The following is a 26000-nucleotide window of genomic DNA, read 5'->3' as shown; positions in this document are numbered from 1 at the left end:
CTACATTCCTTCTAATGTTATATTTTTACAATAAATATATTACATGCTTATATTACAAATAGTTTTCTGCTAAGAATGTTGTGCACTTGTGTTACTTGGAATAATGACAAATATTAACAGGGTCCCCAAATTAGACCTTATTGATGAAACAAGAGTAACTATAGCTGTCTTTAAGGTGCTTTAGGAGTTAAACTGTGAGAATAATATTGTCTTATGTCTGATGGGAAAGTTTATTCCAGTTAGCTGGAGCAGTTTTGCAAAATGTTTTTTACCAACTGACTTATGGAACTGAAGCATTTGCAAAGCCAGGGGGTATCTGTGCTGCAGAAAAATAAGGAGGGAATAATTTAAGTTTATTTTAATAGCAGGACAGTATTGGAGTGGAGAAATTTAAAAGTATAGTTCACTAGTGTGCAGGATTATGGGTAACCAATTAACATTCTGGAAAGTGGTACAATGATGTTTTGTCCTAAGAAAAAATATAATAAAGCAACAGATTTTATTGATAGTTGTTTGAACACAGTAGATTTTTTTGACTGACTGTAGTATGGTTATGGGAAGGGTGTATTCCAATCTGGTTATGAGTGCTTACTGCAAATTATCTATGAGAGTGAGGGTGAAATTATTTGAAAAAGCATTGCAGGCCCTGACTGATTTATTGACTCTTGGTGAGATTTTCTGTATGCTGTTTAAAAGATAGGCTGGGCTGAATGAGAATTCCTAGGTAGTTGTAGTATAGTACTTTTTGTACCTTGCCTTTGTGACGATCAAAGGCAGACAGAGGGCTGGACTGGTATAATTTTTGAGAGGTACTGAGATGAATGATTATTATTTTCAGTTTAATTTTAGTTTTTTTTATTTGAGAGTCACTGGCTTAGTTTGTTAAAATGAAATTGAGTTGTTTCTGCACATGGCTACAGGAGGGAACTGTGTTTTGAAGAATTATGTGGTATTATATAGGATCTATGCAGCTCTGCTGTATACATTCTGCATTGCATATTACAACTACACTTGCACTTCTGTGCTGCACACTTATTGTTACTGTGTTGTATGTAGCTTCCCTTTATTCTTCATCAGAGTCTCCGCTATGTTATTCACTGTTCTACCATATGTCCACAGTTTCTCACTGAACACTGCTGAAAAGCATTTTCAAAGCAGGGCTTAGTCTGTCAAATAATTTCCTGTCTGCTATTTGGAGGGTAAGAGTTCCTTCTGCCTCTGTTATTAGCTTTCACTCTTTATTTTACTACCTAGTCTCAGCGTATCTTTTTCAGATATAAAATCCATCTCAATACTTTTCATCTGTTTGCTTCTCAGTTACCAAATATACTCATTACTTTTCCTGATGGATATTTTACGTTGCACCATATATACTCTTGCAATTGTTTTTGATATGTCTGTTGATGTTGATTTATTTGCAATGTATGGAGCTTTACGTTGATATCTTAACTATTTTTTCAAACTGCATTTGTTTTGGATCATGAATGAAGAGGGCTCCTGCAGCAGAGTTCACTTACCCAGATAAACATTAGTGAGGACCAGTTTCAACCTGCACCCTTTTCAACAGCATATATGTGTGTTGACACACACTGGCAACTTGGTCAGTGTCAGCTCAGCATACGCAACTTTAACTCTAAAAAAAAAAAAAAATAATAGCAAACAGCTAGAATGTGAATTCTTCCTGTGGGCGCTTAAGAAGTATCTAAAAGAGAAAATATTGCAACAATTACTTAAGCAGTATTTCTCTGCTCACTTGATTTTCTATGACAAAGTTTATACTTACCTTCACAACATTCTCTGAACTGATAACTTTACTCTTTTATCCCACAGGTTTGATAACTACTCTGCCAATGTAATGGTGGATGGAAAACCAGTAAATCTGGGATTGTGGGACACAGCTGGTCAGGAGGACTATGACAGGCTGCGACCGCTGTCTTATCCTCAAACAGTAAGTATCCTGATGTTTACCTCTGAAATATCATTCTGCTAAGATGCAATTAATTCAGAAATCTAAAATTGTTCGCATCTAAATGAATATGCTATGGCTGTAATTAGTTTACTTGATGAAGACATGGTTGTCATTTTTTATTATTAAGCCGATGAATTAATTTTTGGTATATCTGAAACATTCAAAAGTGCTTGTATTCTAAAAAACACGTTAAATCATGCATAAAAAACATAGTAAACGCACTACCATAGCTCTGTGCAATAGCAGACAGCTTTCCTAAAACAAAGGTATGAAAGGAGTTGTAAATTATGTTTCTATTCTTTAAGAACAGAGAATAAAACATTATAGGAGATAAGACACTGTTAGCCTATTATGCCTTTCGATACTGAACAATATCTAGACAGAGTGATCCATGTATAGCAAACTCTGAATGAAATCCTTTGTTCTGTGTTGGTTTATGTTAATGTCAGTAATTACAGTCTATTTAGATTACATTCTACAATATTTGCTTATTGATCACTAGACTGTTATTCTTTGTTTCATAGCAAACCGAATCTGGGTCCAATTGTTTTCTGAATATCTACATTTTAAGACTGTTGTATTGCAATTTTTGATTATATGGCTTTTCATGGTATTTCTCTCATGGGTGTGAGATTGTTTATTTGAATGAGACATACATTTATATATTACTGAATGTTACTGTTTCATCTTAACATGTGTACTGTCATATTATATACACTGAATTTTCAGGTTAGACCTAAAAGAACGTGTCCCAGATCATAAACATTTTACTTTGAAAATAATAGAAATAAGTAAAAACTGATTGTTTACCAGTTAAAACTGGGTAGAGAGAGACATACAGCATTCTTTCAAGCACATTTTCAATACTTTGTTATCCAAAAGATTATATGAACATAACTACAGAGAACATCTTTTAAGCAGTTGTCATTCTTTTTTTTTAATCTAACTGCAGAGAAAATCCTTTAAATAATCATCACTGTTTCATTTACTTTTTTGGGGGGGATACCTTATGTAATATTTGCCAAAAAGCATTCAGATGTAAATCAGAAAGTCTTGATGACACGTACATGGCTGACAGATGACATTAATGGATTTGGGTGCTAACCTGAACATAGATGAAGACTGTCATGTGAATAATCTCACACAGTGTGCAGAAGACGTATTCTCCATCAGTCCCCCTTACAGCTTGGCTCCTTTATTTACTAAGTTAATTACAACAGTAATCAGTATAGTGCACCTCAAGTGCCAGGAGGCTGCAATAAAAGATGTAAACATTTCAGGTTTCAGTACAGCAGTATGTGATGTTCTGACTTTGTTACAAGGGGGCTGCAGCTCACACAAATGTGCAACATTTACAGGGACATTGTTGATTGTGCAGGGCTCATCTGTGATGCATTTGGTAATGATGCAAAAACAGAGTAAATGTAAGTACAACATTCCAACCATAGCTTTCTGCTGTGTTCCCTCTGTATGCCACAACATATTTTTATAATTACACAAGAAGAAGAAGCATTCATCAGGCATCTCTTGACCCACCTCCAGCAGCCTCCTGGTGGTCACAGGTTCCATGACATCCATCATCGTTTGTATCTTCCAAGTTAATCTGACTATTTCATCTAGATTTTCTGTTGACTCATAAGTTCCACTTTTAATTCTGCTAGATACATTAGGCGATGGTTCATAGGTAGGTACTAGGCTATTGGCCCTAGGGCCTATATAAGGCTAGCCAAAAAAGTACACTGGCTTTCGCCACCCAAGAAAATTATTTTCCTGTGCCCCTGTCGAACAGAGCCACAGACGTGATCCCCCGGGTGAATTTCCTATCTCCCAACCAATCATCAAGATATTTCTTGGAGTGCTAATGAGGAGCTTTGTTTGATATAGATAGGTAGTTTGTTCCAGAGTATGGGAAGTCTCTGGGACAGGAATCTATCCCTCCAGCATGTTCTATTTATTGTGGTGACAAGATTTAAGTCCCTAGAATGTGTGGCTCAGAGGGATTCAGATTTCTTTAAGTGGAGCATGTCCAGCAGCTCTGGGTTTGACATAGCTTTGTATGTTGGGCAGAGATTGCCTCTGAGTAAGCGATATGCTACGGAGTAAAGCTGGAATTTTTGTGACTGTCTACGTAGGGCATCTGTTTGAGGCCAGTAATCCTCTTTGTGAGGTATTTCTGTGGCCGTTCTAGCTGTTGTAGATGTCTTGTGAGGTACATACCAAAAGGGACATTGTACTCTATAATGGGTCTAATGAGTGATGAGTAGAGGGGAACAATGACCTCTTTTTTTCCTGGATAAGAAACTTTTTGTGATGAGGTGTGCCACGTAGAAGGATTTCCTGACTACTGTGATGATGTGATTATCAAAGGAAAGACTACTGTGATGATGTGATTATCAAAGGAAAGACTACTGTCTACCTGTGTCCCAAGGTCTCTTATCACACTTTTGGTGTTAAGTAGACTACCGCCTATGTAGTAGTTCATGGGTACAGAATTTTTACCAAAAGGGATGACAATGCACTTTTTGGCATTGAGGTTGAGGCCATGCCTTTGACACCAGGCCTCTGGATAACTGTCGCTGTTCACCATTCAGTGGGCACAAAGCCTGAGGTGAGGCTATGATTGAACATGGTACTTAGGTGGGGTGCCAGTTTGTTCTGTAGTTCATGTACAACATAGCCTGGGATGTTGTCAGGTCCCATGGATGCTGTGTTCTTGGCTTTAGAGAGTGTGTTTTTTACCTGTGCAGCCGTGATTACAGGAACTTTGTATTCTTCCGGTATAGAGATGGGCCCTTAAGGGGGTGAGAGGGGGTAAAATCAACAGTGAACCTATCTGCCAGGATGTTGGCAATATCAGTTGGTTCTGTATATTTAGTGCCATTGTGCTGTAACGCAGAGCAGATCTGAGTGTTGCCATTGAGATTCTTGACATAGCTATAGAATGCTTTGTGGTTGCCTTTAGAATCAGTGGCGATTTTGTTTTCGTAACTAGCTTTGGAGGATGGGATTTTTCTCTTTTTTGCAGCAGTTTCTTTCTTCTGTTGTAGAGTTTGTTTATGGCAGGGGACCACCAGATTGGCTTCCTTTTTTTAGAGGATAGCATCTTGGTTCTGTTAGGGATTGAATGATCCATGCACTCGTCTAAGTGCTTATAAAGTGCATTTGTGTAGGACTCAGCAGTCATACCTCTATTGTCTGTCTGCATGGGTGTCATGAAGTTTGCCACTTCTGTCTTAAGAAGTGTGAAGTTGGCTTTAGAGTAATTTTTTATGGTGGTTTCCCTAGTGGGGGAAGGATGTGGATGTCTAGGGTGATTAGCTTGTGGTCGGATCTGACCAACAAGGAACTGACCTCTAGTGTGGAATACCGGTCACCCATGTTGATAATGACCAGGTCTAGGACATTGCTGCCCCTGGTGGAGGTGTGGATAAGTTGATCCAAGCTGTTGGAATTTATGAATTCCAGAAAACGTTGAGCAAAAATGTTGGTACATGAATACTTTTCCCAGTTAATGGTGGGGTAGTTGAAATCGCCCATTATTAGGGTGTTAGGTTGTACCTTAATATTTTCCAGTGTATCAAAAAATAAGGAGTGGGAACTGTGGGGCATGGTGGGGGATCTGTAGCAAGCTACAGTTTGGATTGCAGTCTTGCCCAGAGTTAGCTGCACTTGGATAATCTTGGATGCATTATGCTGAACAACTAGCCTAGAGGTGTGGATATCCTTAATGAATATGGACACGCCTCCGCCTTTAGTGTTTCGGTCCAGGTTAGGTGACCGAAAGGTGTGGTATGAATTATAGTCTGGTAATGCAGGGGTGCTCTCTGGAGCCTTGAACCAGGTCTGCACAGATGTCGATGTTCTCCATTTTAAGGAGTGCCTCGAGTGAGTGCATTTTGAGGTTTAGACTTCTAGCATTGAGTAGCATTATAGCATTACCCTCAAATTTTGAGTTATGGTGGTGAGTTTATCATTTGAACCTTGCCTAAAAAAGGCACTATAGGGGTGGCAAGAGCCTTAGTCAGTATCTGGAATCCCAAGGGCGACAGGTGCAAGCCATCTCTGGCAAAGCATCGTGGTCTGCCGATCATGTCATCCCAGGCAGACAGATACTGGATCCCCTTAGAATGACATCAGTAGCTTAGCCATTTGTTGAAGTCAGTCATTTTGCCCTTGTACTATGGTATCATTCTGGGTGATGGCAGGATGCTACTCAGGGCTATGGTCATACCTGACTGGGCTTCAAGATCGGACAGCTCCACCATGACTCTTTTAATGTAGTCCAGGGAGGTACGTCTCAGGTCATTCAGACCAACATGGACAATGACAGAGTCATATTTGTACTTGTTGTGGAGTGACCTGAGTGTGTGCATTATGTAGCGGATCCTGGCACCTGACATGAACTTTCTCTTGTTTAGCCTGGTGAGTGGAACATCAGTGTGCCTGACTATAGAGTCACCTATGACTAGAGTGTTGGGTACGTTGTTATGCTTTATGAGCTGTGGTTGAGTGGCACACAGAGTTTGTGGGCTATGTGTCATTTGGGTTGTATTGGGGGAGTGGATATTGCTTGTGTTTCTGCTTTGGAGGTCCCTGTTGCTTGGGCAGATTTTTATTGAGAGCCTCCACAAATGTAGGTGTGTGTTTTGTGTTTCTATGTGTGTGTTTTGGTGGAGTAGGCTTTGAGGAACTATGTGATGAGTGTGATGTGGTGCAAGTGTTTACCCTCTCCTCTTGACTGTCTAATCCAGTCTTGGGTGAAGAGAGCTTTGCTTTCAGTTTGGCTATATAGGTGCATCTCTCACAGATTGTAGTGTTGGGTGGTAGGAGGAGAGGGTTGTCTGTGTACATGTGGCAATTGCTGCATTACCCAAAGATGCCCAGATTCATCAGGTAGACAGGAGACAACACCGGGAGCTGACCCTTATACATGCCTGGATAGGTGCTTATTTATTAAGTACTAAAACCTGTTTTCCTCTAGACAAGTGAGGAAAGTTGAGTGCTATAGTAATTTGTAGCTTATTTAGTGCTTACAACAAGTTCTAAACAAGTGCTGAGCTCAAAGAAACAGATTTGAGTGTTTAAACTAAAAAAATGGATAGTTCTAAGGGAAAAATTTGAAGAGCAGACTTTATGGTGCCGGAAATAGTTTAACTCTAGTTAAGCGTCAGGGGCTCAGAAGCTTACAAACAGTCCTGGATACAGCAAATCTGTATCTGGACTAGACTTACAGGAAACAAGCTTAGAATTTTTTTTTTTTTTTTTTTTTTTAACTTTTATTGACTGGGCCTGTATGTGGCCTAATTTAAAGGGAGTATCAAGATAGTATTTAAAAGATGCCTTGGAAGTTCCACTAATCTGTGAAGATGGAGTTTCCACTGATGGAAATGAATGCTGTTGAAGTGAAGGCCGTAAAGGTGGTGGTCACAGTATGAACTAAACTCATAAATGTTGCAGCATGCAAGTACATGTAACTAAGGAAAAGTAGTGGGATCCTTGTCAGATTGAGCTGCAGCTTGTAGTGTGGAAAATTGTATTATATAAGGTCTTATGTTTGAGAAATAAAAAACTTATTGGTGGAAGAATCCTAATCTACTGTTTTAAAAGATGAACTGTGGGCAAACAGTATATTTTTCCAGAAGAGATGAAGCTACTGACAAAGTTGGGTTATCTTCAAAGACAAAAGGAGGTTTATTGGTATCTGGTTAGTCCCCAGAAGCTGCGGTTGTTGTTGCACAGTGGAAAAAATCCTAAAGATGCCTGGGAGTCTAGGTCTACATGGTCGAAGAAATGGTTCATAGGCTCATAAGTAAGTACTAGGCAATCAGTCAGCAGACAATTTAAAGCCTAGCCTAAAAATACTATTTAAAGTTCCCTCTAGCCTTCAAGAGGGCAACACAACAGACCAGAGGAGAATTTGAGGCTGCCCATCCAATTATCTAGGTTTACCTTGAAGGTGGCAAGGGTGCTACTCTGCTTGATGTGTAGTGGAAGTTTGTTCCAGAGGTGAGGGATATGTTGGGATATGACTGTATCATGCCAGTGTGTCTCATTTATCTGCTGATGAAGATCTAGTTCCTTTAACAGAGTATCTGATGTACCATTAGATGTCCATCTATTTAATGTTGCAGTATTCTTTACATATGGGAGATCCTGTGCCCGAGTAACCTGACATCTGGCAAGCATACAACAGATTTTAGCTATTGCAGGTACAATGGATGTTGCATGTATGGGCTGGCAAATGTCAGCCATAAAAGGGCGTCCGCACGTACAATCCACAGAACTATTCTGTCGCCATTTGGAATGCTTGACTCGTACGTCAGTCTGCTGCCTGATTCCATTGGTTGCTACCAGCTTTCAGATAAGTGCCCCACTGGTGATTTATTTCATTACTACTGCCTTCTTTAGCTCTGCAAAGGAATAGGAGATAGAATAGAGTTCTATTCTTCATGACATGAAAGGTTAGTCAGAGATCTCCATGGATGAGTCTGTAAGGAAATGAGTAAAGAGAAAGGGCTGGCAGTCTCTCCTGGTAACCATGTTTGAGGCCACTATTCTTTTTAGTTATGGCAAAAGAAAGCTATAAAAGTATGGACAGAAAGCTGGCAAAAAAAGCAATTAACTGTTTTGCAGATAAGGTGGAGTAAACAATAATAGGATTTTTTTTTTCTTTTACAAGACACAATACCTTGGACAGGTTTCTAGTAATGTGCTCAATCTGCCTTACAGATGCAATGTGGGAAAACTCTGTTGAATATTTTGAGATTAGCAAGCAGAATAACTGTGTATTAATTTTTGGAAATGGTTAAAAGAAGATTTGGAGAGAGAGAAGAAATTTTAGGTTAAACCTGTCCTTGATGAGAGGGCAGAGTTTAAGACACTAACTTTTAGATCCCAAATAGTTTTGAAACAGACCATAAAGACTTGGGTAGCATTGTGACTTGGTAGTATGATCTTCCCCTCAGAGCTCTAGGATCTGAGATTTAATCCTGACCTCTGGTCACTGACTGTGTGGACTTTTGTAAGTTTCTCCCCATATCTGTAAGCTCTTCTTGTAGGTAATCTGGTTTCCTCCTACATCCCAAAACATTCTAGTTGACTGGTTACACTAAATTACTAATCAAATATATGATGTGTGTGTGTGTTTGTGTATATATGTGAGTTTCAGGATGGCAAGTACTTAGTCCTCCTAGGGTTAAAAAATAATAATCAGTTTGTGAGATAGCAGTGAACATTTTTTTTAAAGGAACTGTGTGATATGCTATGGTGTGAAGAGTTTTTCTGTGAGGTGGCACATGAAAGTGGAAATGAATACAGTGACAGAAACTGAGGGAGTTGGTTAAGTGCTGGAGTAATTACAGATAAAAAATACACAATAAAATGAATTTATCTGTAACACAAGATGACATGTTTCTGCCAGGGCAAAGGATGGTGGAGAGGGGCTAAGTACGGAGGTTAATGAACTCTCTAACCATAGTAGTGTAATTGGTAGAATGCCATCAGATAGGGTAATGACATGCAGGACAGGGTATGTGAGATTTAATACAAATATTTAATTAGAAGATGATGTGAAGGAGAGTTATAAAGTTTATTTATGAGATAAAATCAACTTGGAATTTATGTAAACAAAAGTATTTAGAATTGGCATGATGGCACAGACGCAGACACTACCTGTGCTACCAGCAAGCTGCGTCTAGGAATGGACTCAGGTTGAAGGTGGGATCAGCCAGTTGGGGGGGTGGATGTTGGATAAAGGAGTCAGTGAACAACTCTCCTTTTTTGGAGGAGCGTTCCGGAAAAAATGTTGATTATGTGACCTCTGTTGAAGACCAGGGGCCTCACAAGTGGATTGTTTTGGGGAGTGACAAGACATTGTGACATCGATATGTAGTGGGTTTGTGACTGGCTCCCCATACATAATGGCTTCTGATGCCAAATCCCGTATCTCCCTGTCAGAGCCCTCACTCTCTGGGCACTAATAAAGAATACCACAAGATCAGCTCCTGGGTAACTGAGAGGCCTAAACTGGTGATACTGTTACATCAGGGTGGAAGCCTGGCAAGGAGCATTTGGATGGCCGAAGGTCGGAAGGTGCAGTATCTAAGGAATAGCTGAAGGGAAACATAAAAAATAAAAAGAATAAAAAACTGCTGACTTCCAATATGGATGCACATTGAGTAACAGCTTAATACTGGCTCTCCCAGTGTGAAAACAGAAACTCAGAAGAAAAGGCCAGTGGACATATTTCTGGGTAAATTTCAGTAACTAACTAGTAAGTGCACTGTCTTGATGCCAGGAAAAAAGAAATACAGAGGATCTGAAAAACAAATCAGCTACAAAAGGTGAAAAAAAAAACACTGACTGTGAAGAGTACTGCAGCTGTTCAGCAAAGAGCAGTGCAAGCTCCAGATATGACTTTCAGTAACCTAGAGGAGAATATAAGACAATTGCACACAGACCTGATTAAAATAAACAAAGCACTGTTGGAGTATATTGACTCAAATAACAAAAGGCTGGAAAAAATGAAAGAAGCTTTAAACAGGTATTTAGATGAGGTGACAAAACTGCAAAAATCAGAAGTCGAAATGAAGAAAAACCTGGCTGAATATGAGACTACTCAGGAAGAGCATGTAGAGGAAACCTGAGATTTTCTACTGTACTACAGAAGCTGGAAGGAACAGACTATATTCATTTTATGAAAACACAAATAAGCAACTGGACTGGTATTCCACAGGAGGAGTTGTTGATTGAAAGGGCACATCATGTATATGCTCCAAACTTGGCTATGAGCAAGCAACCTAGACCTTTAATAGTAAAGATGCAATCCTACCAGCAGAAGGAGTTGATTTTGACAAAACTGTGGCAGAAGGGCAAAGTACTAAAAGTGGGAGGTGCAGAGTGTTTATGGAGAATGATTACTCTTTGTACACAAGGCAGAAGAGGAGTAAATGCATTATACTATTCAGGGAATGTCAAGAAACAGGCATGAGTTTCATACTGCTTTACCCAGCTGTCTTAAAAATATTCTTTCAGAGATGGACAAAATAATTTTTGATGCAGTACATGCTAAGGAGGAATTGAAAAAAAAAAGTGAACTGTGAAACAGGATGAGATTTTGCTTCATGTTCTTCTGGTAAAAAAAAAAAAACAGAGAGACTGTGACAGTGAAGCATTTTCCAATGAAGGAAAAAAGCACAAGAGTTGACTAGAAGAATTGAGAGTACATTAGAAATAAAGCAGAGACAGGATTTGGTAAATGGAGATGAACAGGAATAAAACCAGTGACTTGGAAATTGACAAATGTGGGATTACAAAGCAATAATTATATTTGTGAAACATGACAGAACAAGAAAATCTGGAAATATTGGACTTTTTTGACTTAAACTTGTACGGACTCAAAAGCATATGCCTTACTTCATGTCCTTAATGTTCAGAAAAATACTTAGGAGATGGGAAGAAGAGGGAGAAAGTTAAATAACTAAAACAAATTATATTTCTTAATAGTAATATTTTTTATAGTGTATGATTTTCTTTTCATGCTATAACGTTTTCTCAGTTATCTAAGTGTAATGGGGATACTAATTAGGCACGTGATCCTGTTTTTTTTTTTTCTCCCTTCTCACTTTTTCCTTGCTCAGTTTTAAGAAATGTAGGCACTGGAGTGTAAAAGAAAGAAGAAAACTATGGTCAAAAGAGCATGACAAAAGAAAAACTGATGTACTTTTTCTCATTCTTACATAGGAAAATGACTGGATTAGGGCCCTTATCTTGATCTAGTAACAAGTTTTAAGAGAAAGCAAGTAAATGAAAAAGAACATTGGATATTATAAAGCTTTGTTCTAGCAAATAAATGTATGCTCAGTACCAACTCTGTATCTGGTCCTAATTTCTCCGTGGAGAATATCTGATAAAGAGAAATAGCTAGGAGATAATGTTTCTGAAAGCATTCAAATGTTTTCCCATGTGGGAGAACTATAAAAATAAGACAAAACCAGACAGCTCTTAGTAGAAAGCACAGGCTGTACCATGCATTTTACCATGTATAACCTTTCTTTTAGGTTAACTCAAGTCTGTGAGTCTGGCTAACAGTTTGGGACACTTTTCTCCTATTAGGAGGTTAAAACGTCAATATTTGAAAATGTACATAGTTTTGTTTGTTAGTATTAAGCTAATAGGTTTTAGGGAGTATTGGATTCTATTTTGTGAGAGCTTTCAATAAAGCAAAAGGTTGTAAATATAAACTGAATAAGATGACTGTTCAGGCTGCAGGAAATGACACTATAGGTTCTCTGACCAAAAACAAAATTAAGGATACCATACCAGCTGGAAATTCCACCACTTTTAATAAAAAATATATTAAAATACAACTAATGTGTAAGCGCTTTTATTTAACAATACAGTAAACTTCATCAGACATTGTAACAACTTTACTTTCACATTTATATAACAGTAGCCTATCCCTAATTAGCTTTGTCCTTCCCTTCGATTGTGGTGACATCATTTTAAAAAAACAGTACATCTATTAAAAACATTGACTTTTAACCATTCAAAACAGTTCCATACTTCATTATAATTCTTGCTCAACCACTTAAACCACATATGTTGTATTTTAATATACAGTGAATATAGAAAGTTTACACACACCTGTTAAAATGCCAGGTTTTTGTGATATAAAAAAAGAGACCACAATAAATCATTTCAAAAATTTTCCCACCTTTAATATGACCTATAACCTGTACAATTCAAATGAAAAACAAATCTGTTAGGGGAAAAATAGAAAAAAACTAAAAAATGTACAAATAACCTGGTTGCATAAGTGTGCACACTCTTAAACTAATACTTTGTTGAAGCACCTTTCGGTTTAATTACAGCATTAAGTCATTTTGTGTAGGAGTCTATCAGCATGGCATATCTTGACTTAGCAATATTTGCCCACTCTTCCTTGCAAAAGCACTCCAAATCTGCCAGATTACAAGAGCATCTCTTGTACACAGCCCTCTTCAGGTCACCCCACAGATTTTCTATTGGATTTAGGTCTGCGCTCTGGCTGGGCCATTCCAAAACTTTAATTTTCTTCTGGAGAAGCCATTCTTTTGTTGATTTGGATGTATACTTGGGGTCATTGTTGTGCTGAAAGGTGAAATTCCTCTTCATCTTCATCTTTCTAGCATACACCTGAAGGTTTCAGACCAAACATGACTGGTATTTCGAACTGTTCATAATTCCCTCCACCTTGACTAAAGTCCCAGTTCCAGCTGGATAAAAGCAACCCCAAAGCATGATACTGCCACCATCATGCTTCATTGTGGGGATAGTGTTCTTTTGGTGATGCAAAGTGTTGTTTTTGCACCAAACGTACCTTTTGGAATTGTGGCCAAAAAGTTCAACCTTGGTCTCATCAGACTATAACAGATTTTCCCACATCCTTTTGGGAGACTTGATGTATTGCTTTGCAAATTTTAGCTGGGCCTGGGTGTTTTTCTTTGTAAGAAAAGGCTTCTGTCTTGCAAGCATACCCTATAGGCCAGACATATGGAGAATATGGGAAATTGTCACATGTATTACACAACCAGTACTTGCCAGAAATTCCTTCAGCTCCTTCAGTGTTGCTGTAGGTCTCTTGACAGCCTCCCTGACCAGTTTTCATCTTGTCTTTTCTTCAGTTTTGGAGGGACGTCCAGTTCTTTGCAACGTCACTGTTGTTCCATATTTTCTCCACATTTTAATGACTGTCTTCACTGTGTTCCATGATATAGCCAATGCTGTGGAAATTTTTTTGTACCCTTCTCCTGACTGATACCTTTCAACAATGAGATCCCTTTTAATGCTTTGTTAAGCTGTCTGTGAACCATGGCTTTTGCTGTAGCTGGCAACTGAGTAAATGTCAGGAAAATCCTACTAGGACAGCTGAACTTTATTTGGGATTAATCAGAGACTCTTTAATTGATGGCAGGTGTGTACCCAAGAAGACTGAATGCTGTAAGTAAATCAAAAGGTGCTTCAACAAAGTATTAGTTTAAGGGTGTGCACACTTATGCAACCAGCTTATTGTACACTTTTTATTTTTTATATTTTTTTCCCTAACACATTTGTCTGTTTTTCAATTGAATTGTACAGATTATAGGTCACATTAAAGGTGGGAAAAGTTTTGAAATTATTTATTGCGGTGTAATTTTTTTATATCACAAAAAAACTGGCATTTTACCAGGGGTGTGTAAACTTTTTATATCCACTGTATTTTCTTATTCAAAGTGGTGGAATTTCCAGCTGGTACAGTATTCTTAATTTCGTTTTTAGTCAGATAATCTATAGTGTCATTTCCTGCAGCCTGAACAGTCATTTTATTCAGTGTATGCATGTAGCACAAAAACTGGAACTAGACAGACACTTAACAAAAAAGCTCTTACACATAAAAGGTGGGCATAACTTTTTAACACAATGATGCTTTCTGTAATGTCTTTAACTGACAGTGGTCTCACAGATAAATACAAAAAAAAGAAAGAGTAGTGAACTATATTAAAAATGTAGAGTGCAAATAGCTGGGCTACAAGAGACCAACTTGGAAAGAAATGAACATTTGAATTTGATAAAGAAAGGTTTTCAGGACTGTTATTAAGTGGAATACCTGGGTTTTCAGGATGATTATTAAGTGGAATACCTGGGACAAAGGAAAAGAGGAGTACTTATATTAACTGCAAGAGAAGCTCTAATAGTGATAGAAAGAAAAAGATAATAATGGTAAATTTATAGTAATAAATAATACTGGCAAAGGAGAAGGATTACACTGGCATGTTCATAGGTTCATAGGTAGATACTAGGCTATCTGCCCTAGGGCATTTATAAGCCTAGCCAGAGTGTATTTGGCTTCCGCCTCCCTATTAGATTAGCCTGCTGTGCCTCTGTAAAGTAGGTCACAGAAAGTACCCTTTTATGATTAGTTTACTGTGCCTCTGTCTAGCAGGGACACAGAAGAGATCCCAGGGGTGAATTTGCGATTTCCCATCCACGCATCCAGATTTCGCTTGAAGAGGGTCAGCGAGGGGCTATGTCTAACATGAACTGGGATTCTATTCCAGAGTGAGGGGAGCCTCTAGGAAATGAATCTGTCCCTCCAGCATGTCCTATTTATTTTTGTGCTGAGGTTTAGGTTCCTGGAGAGTGTAGCTCTAAGGGACTTGGATTTTTTGAGGTGGAGCATGTCCATTAATTCTGGGTTTGACATGGTTTTGTACGTCAGCCATAGATTGCCTCTGAGTAGGCGGTAAGCAACTGAGTAGAGCTGGAGTTTCTTTAGTCGAGCTGCATAGGACATCTGTTTGTAGCCCATGATCCTCTTGGTGTGGTACTTTTGGGGTCTCTCCAGTTGCTGCAGGTGTCGGGTAAGATACATCCCAAAAGGGGCATTGTATTCAATTATGGGCCTAATGAGTAACGAGTAGAGGGGCACAATGACCTCTCTTGATCTAGATGCGAACCCTTTCGTGATAAGGTGGGCTATATAGAAGGTCTTTCTAACCACTTTGGCAACGTGATTATCAAAGGAGAGATTACTATCTACGTTGGTCCCCAAATCTCTAATTACTTCTTCCATAAATGGATTACCACTTATGTGGTAATTTGTGGGCACCTTGTTTTTCCCAAAGGGGATGACTATGCACTTTTTAGCATTTAGCTTGAGGCTGTGGCTCTGGCACCAAGCATCCGTCTCTGTGAGACCCTTTAGGAGGATGCTTGTGTCAGCTGGAGATTCGATTATGGCCCCCAGTTTGCAGTCATCTGTGAACTTTGTCAGCCATAATCCCCCCGTGTTAGCCTGAACCTCAGAGAAGTATATACCGAACAAGAGAGGTCCCAGAACTGAGCCCTGTGGGACACCACTTGTAACTGGTTTGGATTTGGACATGGCACCTGCGATTCTGACCATGTGGGTTCTATCTCTGAGCCAGTTTGCAACCCATCTTGTGATGTAGGGGTTGATATTTAAGCTGGTAAGCTTATTTATGATGCCCGAGTGGGGTATTGTGTCAAAGGCTTTTGCGAGGTCCAGGTAGGCTGTGTGGACTACCTTGCCCTCATCTATGGTTTTGGTAACTGTTTCAAAGAAATCAACTAGGTTTAAGAGGCAAGATATGCCCTTAACAAAGCTAAATTGGGTAGAGTCCAGTGTCTGGAGGCTCCCAATGTCTTTGTTTATGAGTTCCATGATAATATGCTCCATAGCTTTACAGACCAGACTAGTCAGGCTTATGGGGCGATAGTTTCCGGGGTCCGTTGTGGCACCACCTTTGTAGAGTGGGGCCACTGTAGCTGTACGCCATTCTTTGGGTACATATCCTGTAGTAAGGCTAAGTTTGAACAGTGACTTAATGTGAGGGTTCAGTTCTTCTTGGAGCTTGTGTAAGACACAGCCTGGGACACTGTCCAGTCCCATAGATGCTGTGTTTTTTGCTTTGGAGAGGGCAGCTTTCACCTGTGATGTCAGGGAGGTTACATTCAGTTGGGATAGGCATTTGCTCCTTTGGGGGGAAGGGGGGAGAAATTTGCGCTGAATCTGTCTGCCAGGATGTTGGCTATGTCTGTAGGTTTGGTATATTTTGTACAATTATGCAACAATTCAGAGCATATCTGGGAGTTTCTGCCCATGTTCCTGACATAACTAAAGAAGGCCTTGTGATTATCTTTAGTGTCTAGGGCAATTTGTCTTTCAAAGCTGGCCTTTGATGATTTTTATGAGGGATCGAAGTTTCTTGCTAATACTGATCAGAGATGCCTTCCCTTTTTGGGATTTTGCTCTGTCATGTAGTAGCTTATTCCTTCTGTTCATAGGTTCATAGGTTCATACTAGGCTATCTGCCCAAGGGCATTTATAAGCCTAGCCCATAGTTATGTGGCTTTCGCCACCCCTTTAGTTTGAATAAAAACTATGCCTATCATTTTGCTGTGCCTCTGTCAAGCAGTGACACTGAAGTAATCCCTGGGGTATATCTGCAATCTCCCATCCATTGGTCAAGATTCCTCTTGAACAAGGCCAGAGAGGTGCTCTGCCTCACATGTACTGGGATTTTGTTCCACAGCATAGGGAGTCTCTGGGTGATGAATCTGTCCCTCCAGCACGTTCTATTTATAACCGTGTCAAGGTTTAAGTCTCCCGCCCTTGTGGTTCTGAGGGATCTAGATTTTTTGAGGTGAAGCATATTCATCAAATCTGGGTTTGACATGGCCTTATATGTCAGGCACAGGTCACCTCTGAGCAAGCGGTATGAGACTGAATAGAGCTGGAGTTCTTTCAGTCGGGCAGCATAAGACATATTTTTGAGACCCTTTATCCTTTTGGTTAGGAACTTTTGGGGCCTTTCAAGCTGCAGCAGGTGTCTGGTCAGATACATTCCGAACGGGGCATTGTACTCAATCATAGGTCTAATGAGTGATGAGTACAGGGGGACGATGACCTCCCTTGATCTAGATGTGAATCCCTTCATGATCAGGTGGGCGATATAGAAGGTTTTCCTAACTACTTTAGCAACATGAGTGTCAAACGAAAGGCTACTGTCAACCTGGGTCCCCAGATCCCTGATGACTTTTTCTGTGCTCAGTGGATTGCCACCTATAAGGTAGCTAGGGGTAACCTTGTTTTTCCCGAAGGGTATGACTATGCATTTTTTGGCATTTAACTTCAGGCCATGGCTCTGGCACCAGTTATCCGTTTCTGTGAGGCCCTTCTGGAGGATATCTGTGTCAGATGTGTTTTCGACTATGGCCCAGTTTGCAGTCATCTGCAAACTTTGTCAGCCATAACCCTCCTGTGTTTGCTTGTACTTCAGAAAAGTAGATGCCGAACAAGAGTGGACCCAGGACTGAGCCTGTGGGACACCACTTGTGACAGGCTTTGAGTCTGACATGGCTCCAGCAACTCTGACCCTGTGGGTTCTGTCACTTAGCCAGTTTGCAACCCATCTTGTGATGTATGGGTTTACATTCAAGCTGATGAGTTTTTCGATGATACCTGAGTGGGGTATTGTGTCAAAGGCCTTTGCCAGGTCGAGGTAGGCTGTATGGACTGCCTTTCCCTCATCAATGGCCTTGGTGACAGTCTCGAAAAAGTCAACCAAGTTTAAGAGGCAGGATCTGCCTTTGACAAAGCCAAACTGGGTTGGATCCAAAGTCTGCAAGTTCCCTATGTCTTTATTTATGAGTTCCATTATGATCCTCTCCATGGCTTTGCAGATAAGGCTTGCCAAGCTAATGGGGCGGTAATTTCCAGGGTCTGTGGAGGCACCGCCCTTATGAAGTGGGACCACAGTCGCCGTGCGCCACTCCTTGGGTACGTATCCTGAGGTGAGGCTAAGATTAAACAGCTGTCCTAACTGTGGGTTTAATTCCTCGTTGAGTTCGTGAAGCACACAGCCTGTGACACCAGGCTGTATAGCTTATTTATGTCTGGGGTCCACCAGACCAGTCTCCTGTTTTTGGAGGAGTGAGTCTTGGTTTTATTTGTGATAGCACGATCCATGCAGGTGCTCATAGAATGCATTTGTAAAGGATTATGCGGATTGGGCTGTATTATCCTCTGGCCCAGGGGCATTGAAGGATTCCACCTCAGTCTTGAGAAGTGCAAAGTTGGCTTTTGAGAAATTCTTTACAGTGATTTCCTTGGCTGGGGGGTGGGGACAGGATATGGATGTCCAGGGAAATTTGTTTATGGTCTGATCTTACCAATGAGGAGTTTACCTCTGGTGTGGAACATAGAGTCCCCATGTTGGTGATGACCAGGTCCAATATGTTGTTCCCTCGTGGGAGTGGTGACCAGCTGTTCCATTGTGTTAGAGTTTATAAATTCAAGGAACCGTTGGGCGAGGGTGTTTGGGCTTGAGTAGTTTTCCCAGTCAATGCTTGGGTAGTTGAAGTCACCCAATAACATAGTGTTTGGAAAGACCTTCATATTCTCCAGTGTTCTCAGGAATGCCAAGTGGGGTTCCTGTAATAGGGAGGGTGTTCTGTAGCAGGCTACAAACTGAAAGACAGTTTTGCCCGCTGTTAGTTGCACATGGATGGTTTCCGATGCTTCGTGCAGTGCCACTAACCTGGAGGTGTAGGTATCTTTGATGAATATAGATACTCCCTCCTTTGTGCTTCGGTCCGAGTTTTGGGGCTGAAACGCATGGTATGAGTTATAACCTGGTAGTGCTGGGGTGCTCTCAGGAGCCTTGAACCAGGTTTCTGTTACTGCACAGACATTGATTTTCTCCATACTGAGGAGAGCTTCGAGTGCATGCATCTTGAGGTTTAGACTTCTGGCATTGAGTAGCATTACCTTTAGTTTTTTTATCCTTGGGTTGTCTATGGAGGTGGGTTTCTCCTTTGAGCCTTGCCTAAAAAGGCACTATAGGGGTGGCAAGAACCTTGGCCAGTATACGAAAGCCTAAGGGTGACAGGTGCAAGCCATCCCTAGTGAAGCAACGTGGCTGTCGAGCATGTCATCCCAAGCTGACAGACACTGGATCCCCTTTGAATGACACCAATACTTTAGCCAATTGTTGAAACTGATCATTTTGTCTTTATACTGTGGCATCATTCTTGGTGAGGGCAAGATGCTACTCAAGATCAGGGTCATAGCAGCCTGGGCTACATGGTCAGAGAGTTCCTCTATGTCTCTTTTCATGTAGTCCAGGGAGGTACATCTCAGGTCATTCACACCGGCATGGACAATGATGGAGTCATACTTGTACTTGCTTTGGAGTGACCTGAGTACTTTCGTTATGTAGTGGATCCTGGCACCCGACAGGCAGCTTACAGTGACCTTCTCCTTGTTCAGTCTGGTGAGCGGGACGTCAATGTGCCGGACAATAGAGTCCCCTATAACAAGTGTATTCGGTGTGTTGTTTGGCCTTAAGGGCTGTGACTGTGAGGCACACTGATTTTGAGATATGTGATTCATGGGTATTGTTGAGGGGTGGCTGTTGCTTGGATATCTGCTTAGGAGGTCTTTGCTGTTTAGGCAGATTTTTATTTAGAGCCTCCGAGTATGTTTTTGTGTGTTTATGTGTTGGGTATGCAGATGCAATAGGTCTGTGTGAGACTGGATTTGTGGTGTGGGTGGTTACCTTTTCCTCCTGACTGACTGTGCCAGTCTTAGGTTGAGAGAGCTCTGCCTCCAGTTTGGCTGTGTAACTGCATCTCTCACATGTATTAGAGTTTGTTGGAAGGAGGAGAGGGTTGTCTGTGTACATAAGGCAATTGTAACATTGCCTCAAAATTCCCAGATTCACCAGCTGGACTTAAGAGTAACCTTGAAACTGACCCTTAGACATACCAGATTAGTATAGGGAACTGTTTTTTTACTGATCAGATTAGGGAAGGGAACTGATTTTTCACTTGATCAGGAAGGACCAATCGGGAGCCTAATACTTATGAGAAGTCAAGGAGGGTGTAGTGCTTTAGTTAGTTAGTGTTTCCTTATAAGAGCTGAGCAAGTGCAGGGCTTTAGAAAGAGAATAGAGTGATTACTTTGAGAGTTTGAACAGTTCTAAGGGAAAAAGTGAAGAGCAGACTTTGTGGAGCCTGGAATAGTTTAAATCTGTTTAGGCAGTGCTGCCCGACGCTGTTCAGTGCACAAAACCGCGCAAAAAGAGAGTTGTAGAGTTTTAAGAGAGAGAGATCAAGGAGTTTAGAATTGACCCAAAATGGCCAATAAAACTACAGCTTCTAGGTAGTAACCACTCCTCCAGGGACAGGCAGGCTGTTCAGTGTTAACCACTCCCACTGGTGAATACAGAGACTTCCCTTTAGCCCAAGCAAGCACTGGCCTTCTAGAAACTTCCAAACAGTTCAGAACAGCAAATCTGTAACTGAACTTTCTTAACTTAAAGAAAGTGGGAAAAAAGCAAGATTTTTTGTTTTTTTTTCTTTTTGTTGTAGTTTAAAGGTAGCAGAGATACACAAGCAGCAAAATAATCACAACAGTGCAATAAATGACCCCACACTTGAGTGCTAGGCCAAAATCAGGTAAAATGCAGTTTTTAGAGGAAAAAAACGATTTTAAATGAAGTGCAACACAGGAAATGCAGTAAACAGGCTCTAGATGTGTTCCAAGTACTGTTACTGTGACAGATATAAACTTTACCAAGCCGGAAAATGCCAAAAAATAGGCAGCAAAGCAGTAAAACTTAACAAAAAATCAGAAGAAAATACTTAAAATCACATAAGTGGCTCCTTTTCTTCTCTCAGCGTTTTCTCCCCTTGGTAGGTGCTTCAGCAACAACTAGCAAGCCTGAAAAGATGCCAAAACCACAAGGCAGCCGGGTTTTAAGAGAGACAGATCAAGGAGTTTAGAATTGACCCAAAATGGCCAATAAAACTACAGCTTCTAGGTAGTAACCACTCCTCCAGGGACAGGCAGGCTATTCAGTGTTAACCACTCCCACTGGTGAACACAGAAACTTCCCTTTAGCCCAAGCAAGCACTGGCCATCTAGAAACTTCCAAACAGTTCAGAACAGCAAATCTGTAATTGAACTTTCTTAACTTTCAGAAAGTGGGGAAAAAAGCAAGATTTTTTTTTTTTTTTTTCTTTTTGTTGTAGTTTAAAGGTAGTAGAGATACACACGCAGCAAAATAATCACAACAGTGCAATAAATGATCCCACACTTGAGTGCTAGGCCAAAATCAGGTAAAATGCAGTTTTTAGAGAAAAAAACGATTTTAAATTAAGTGCAACACAGGAAATGCAGTAAACAGGCTCTGGATGTGTTCCAAGTACTGTTACTGTTACAGATATAAACTTTAGCAAGCTGGAAAATGCCAAAAAATAGGCAGCAAAGCAGTAAAACTTAACAAAAAATCAGAAGAAAATACTTAAAATCACAAAAGTGGCTCCTTTTCTTCTCTCAGCATTTTCTCCCCTTGGTAGGTGCTTCAGCAACAACTAGCAAGCCTGAAAAGACGCCAAAACCAGGCAGCCGGGTTTTAAGCGAGACAGATCAAGTATTTATGTTTCACCTAAAACTGCTATAATGGAGCTTAAGAAAATTCTGGGAGAAATAATAGTTTTCAGCAAGGAATATTACTTATAGGTGGGGACTGGAATTTGATTTGTAGCAGTGAAGGTGTATCTGTGAGGCCCAGAATGGAAAATATAACAAAGAAGAGTAGATTTTTCAAGAAATTTATGAAACTGCCATGGAAGATGTGATTTCAGTACTAGGAGTTCGGTGGGAATTTACATATTACTCCCCCAAGATACAAAAACTGGGCTAGGCCAGACAGTATTTACATTTCACAGGAACATGTGCATTTAATTGAAAGTCTTGATACGCACCCAATAACTGTTTCAGATCATGTGCCAATAAGATCTAAAATAAAAACACAGGGTAATGAAATAAAATGAGTCACTGGCACTTTCCCACATATCTGTTGGGTAGTGGAAATTATTCTGGAGCTATTAGAGAAGATAGAAATTTCTTCTGAAAGTAAAGCTAGGGAGTGGGATAAAATTAGAATTTAAAAACTGGGTGGAAATAAAAGGGAGAGAGAGATGGTTAAGAAGTAACACAAATTATTTAGAGGGACTGACAAATATTAAAGCACTGCAGAAAAGGGGGAATCTTGCAGAACAAAACAGAGGAGCAACTTCAGAATGCTAAACAGAAAATAAGGGACTACCTCAATAATATGCATGTGTTTAGAAAGTCTGCTGTTAAGCAACTGTTTTTTGATAATAACTCTAGAGCACAAAAACTTTTAGCATAATGTCTCAGGCAACAGAAAGTAGAAAGGGCAGTCACCAAGCTTAGGGAACCTATAACAAGGAAGATAACAAGAGATCCTGAAGAGGTACTAGAAATATTTTGGAAATTCTATGAAGGTCTGTAAAAAGCAGAGAAATATGGAGATCAAGAAAAGGTACAAATGGAAATGTTTATGGAAGCATTAAATATGCCAAGGTTAGAGGTAGATGAGGTTCAACTACTAACAGGATAGGAGGAGATGAGATAAAAATGGTGATGTATAACCAATTCATAGGAAAGTCCCCAGGAAGATGGTATTCCTGTTGAAGTGTGGAAGCTATGAGGGAAAAAAACTGATAAAAATCTACAAGGTTTTATTTAACAGTATTTTAAGAGGAGGAGAAGTCCCAACATCCTGGAAGAAAGAAAACAGTGGTGGCTGTAATATCCAAACAGGGTAAAGATCCATCACACCCAGCTTTATACAAGCCCATTTCAATATTAAACCATGATTATAAAGTGTTTACATCTACAATGGCTAAAATAATGGCAAAAGTGATGCCAAAATTGATAGATATGGATAAATGTGGTTTTGTGGAGGGGGGCAAGCATTTGGCAACTTTAACAGAACATTTATGATCCAGAGGAAAGTAGAATGTAAGAAAATACCACTGGTGTTGGTGGGTCTTCATGCAGAGAAAGCATTTGACAGAATAAGCTGGGACTTTATCAGCAGGGCAATGGAAGCATTTCCATTCCATGATATAATTATAAGGTTGATTAGGAGGATATTGGAGGTGAAAATTACAGTGGGTGGGTTCCTCTCTGATAATTTCTGCTTGAGTAGAGGAATCAGGCAGGGGTGTCTTCTTTCCCCTTTGCATTATTGCATTATATTTAGAACCATTGGAAAAGAAAATAGGGGACTCTGAAATTCAAGGATGTAATTGATATGGTAGTCAAGAATAGCTGGCTGTGTTTGGAGATGATATTTTATACCTGATAAAACCAGGAAAGGACATTTCAGTGTTGTGGAACATTTTGAGACCGTTTCAAATCTTTTCAGGATACAAAGTTAATGAAGCTAAAACAAAGGCAATCACTGTAAATTATGTACCCACACATGCATTGGTTCAGCAACATCCATATTTATGGGGACACGATAAAATGAATTGCTAGGAGTATGGATTATAAATAATTCTGGTGTGGCAGCTAAGGATATGTGAGAAGAGATGAAAAAAAAGATAATACAAAAACTGAGAAACTGGAAGCTCTGTTATATGGATATGGATATTAAGATACAAGCAGTTAAAATGTTTTTAGTCCCTTTCGTCTTATACACAGGTCAGACATATTGTTATCAACCAGAGGACAGGTCAGGCATATTGTTATCAACCAAAGGAGAAGTTGTGGATAGCAGTTATTTATGAGCTGAAGTATTTTATCTGTGAGGGAAAGATGGCAAAAGTCAAGTGGGACAAGCTGATTCTTCCAATAGAACAGGGTGGATTGGGATTACCCGATTTGAAGGGGTATGTCAGAGCTACACCCTTAAGGTTCCTATACATAGCAGAAGAAGTAGAAACCAATAATTCGAAGTGGAAAAGGATGATGATGAAATGGGGGCGGGAATCAAGGAACAAGGAGAGACTATGATTTTGAATGCAGTTCTTTAAGGAGAATAACAATAATCATACAGAATATTCTATTCATAAAGGACCAGAAAGTATTCTAAGAACAAAGCCAACATGGGAATGGAGTAAGATTCTGCCGATAGAGATGACTGCAATTAGGGATACAGACAATAGGCAAGAGGGAGCTAGACACAAAAGAAAAACAAAGCCCAGAGACGTACAATAAAGCTCCCAGTCGGCAGAAACTGTTCAGTTACTTAATTCTCAGCATAGTCACACAGCATGGAAAGAAAATACTTAAAAAATCACTTTTATTAAATCCACCAAAACACATTAACGCTCAAACCATAAGTTTTCGTTTCTTAACTTCATCAGATGTGGGCTGGAACTCTCAACTGTCCAGATTTTCACAGAATGTCCAGATTTTTGGTCTGTTCTTCATAAAATTGTTGGTTTTCTGGCAAATCACTGGGATGATCGGGAGGCGAAAACAAGCAGCCTAAACCACAGGACCAGCACAGAGGACAGATAGAGCTAGAATTTATTGAAGAAAACTGGTAAATGAACCAAGGTATTGGGAACAAATAACTAGAGAGGGAAAGGGAAGAAGACAATTTATTTGGAATGCAGGTTAGAGATTGCCTTCCCTATCAAGGATTGATATCAGATTGTAGGCAAAGAGAAAGAAAGAGGGTGGTCCTTAATGAAAGACAAGCACTGGTTGAGTTTTTAGTAGACTCTAGAACAGAAGCTGCTGTTAAAAAAAAGGAATAATTAGTAGAGTTTATAAAATATTGCATGATAACTATAAGAATCAGTCAGTGGAGGTTAGAAAGGATTAGGAAGAGAGATTAGATAAGCAATTCATAAAAAAACAATGGGGGTATATGTATGTCCCCCAAATATGGAACAAAATCTAGAAGATTTATGATTTTTGCTTGAAATGTTTACATAGGTATTTTTATACTAGACTCCAGAGAATTTGTCTTCAGGACAGCAAATGTTGGAGGTGTGATGGGGAGGAAAGAGGTAAATGGGAACATATGTTCTAGGAGTGTAATGAGTTGGTAGACTTTAAAGATTCCATGCAGACTAATCTGTCAAAGATACTGGGTGAGCAAACTGGTGTATCTAGAGGAATGATTTTTCTGAGCTATGATACAGAATCAGAACTGCCTAGACATAGTAAGGCCTTGCTGAGACTTATTACGGCAGCTGCCAAAAAAGCAATAGCCAGAAAATGGAAATCAAAGTCTAAACCAACTAAACTAGAAGTAGTAAATATAGTAACAGAGATAAAGCAACTGGAATTGGGGTCTTTACAAAAGGGTAGGAACAAATTTCACAGAAAAAAATAGAAAGTGCAGGAACAATACATACCGAGATTATAAATGATGTATAATGTTTGCAACTAAATTATATCAATATGGCTTGTGATGTGTAATGCTTGCAACTAAGATTATGTCAAAATGGTTTGTTTCATTTATATAAATGTATGATTGCCTGTGTCATAAGTGATAATTTAATAAAAATGCTTCCTGTAAAAAAAAAAAAAAAAAAAGAATAAAAAGTGTTTATGATAGGATAAGGTTTTTCTAAGATAGATTTAAGAAAGCTGGTAACAAGAGTACAAAAAAGAAAATAAACTATGCCACCCTTCTTGGTCAACACAGAG

The 26000-nt window shown here is 39.7% G+C and overlaps 1 protein-coding gene across 1 annotated transcript in view; it reads left to right on the top strand.

Moving 5' to 3' along the window:
• The window catches only part of RAC3 (Rac family small GTPase 3), a 296914-nt gene that overhangs the window by 177797 nt on the left and 93117 nt on the right, over positions 1 to 26000 (top strand). Inside the window, exon 3 of the mRNA XM_044068215.1 lies at positions 1831 to 1948. Coding sequence (XP_043924150.1) covers positions 1831 to 1948 — 118 coding nt within the window. The remainder of the gene's footprint in view (positions 1 to 1830; positions 1949 to 26000) is intronic.

The sequence above is a fragment of the Protopterus annectens genome, chromosome 4.part0, assembly GCF_019279795.1.
Source record: "Protopterus annectens isolate FY-2018-M chromosome 4.part0, PAN1.0, whole genome shotgun sequence".
Taxonomy (NCBI): domain Eukaryota; kingdom Metazoa; phylum Chordata; order Ceratodontiformes; family Protopteridae; genus Protopterus; species Protopterus annectens.
The sequence above is the reverse complement of the archived record's forward strand: the minus strand, read 5'-3'. Positions and strand labels throughout refer to the sequence as shown.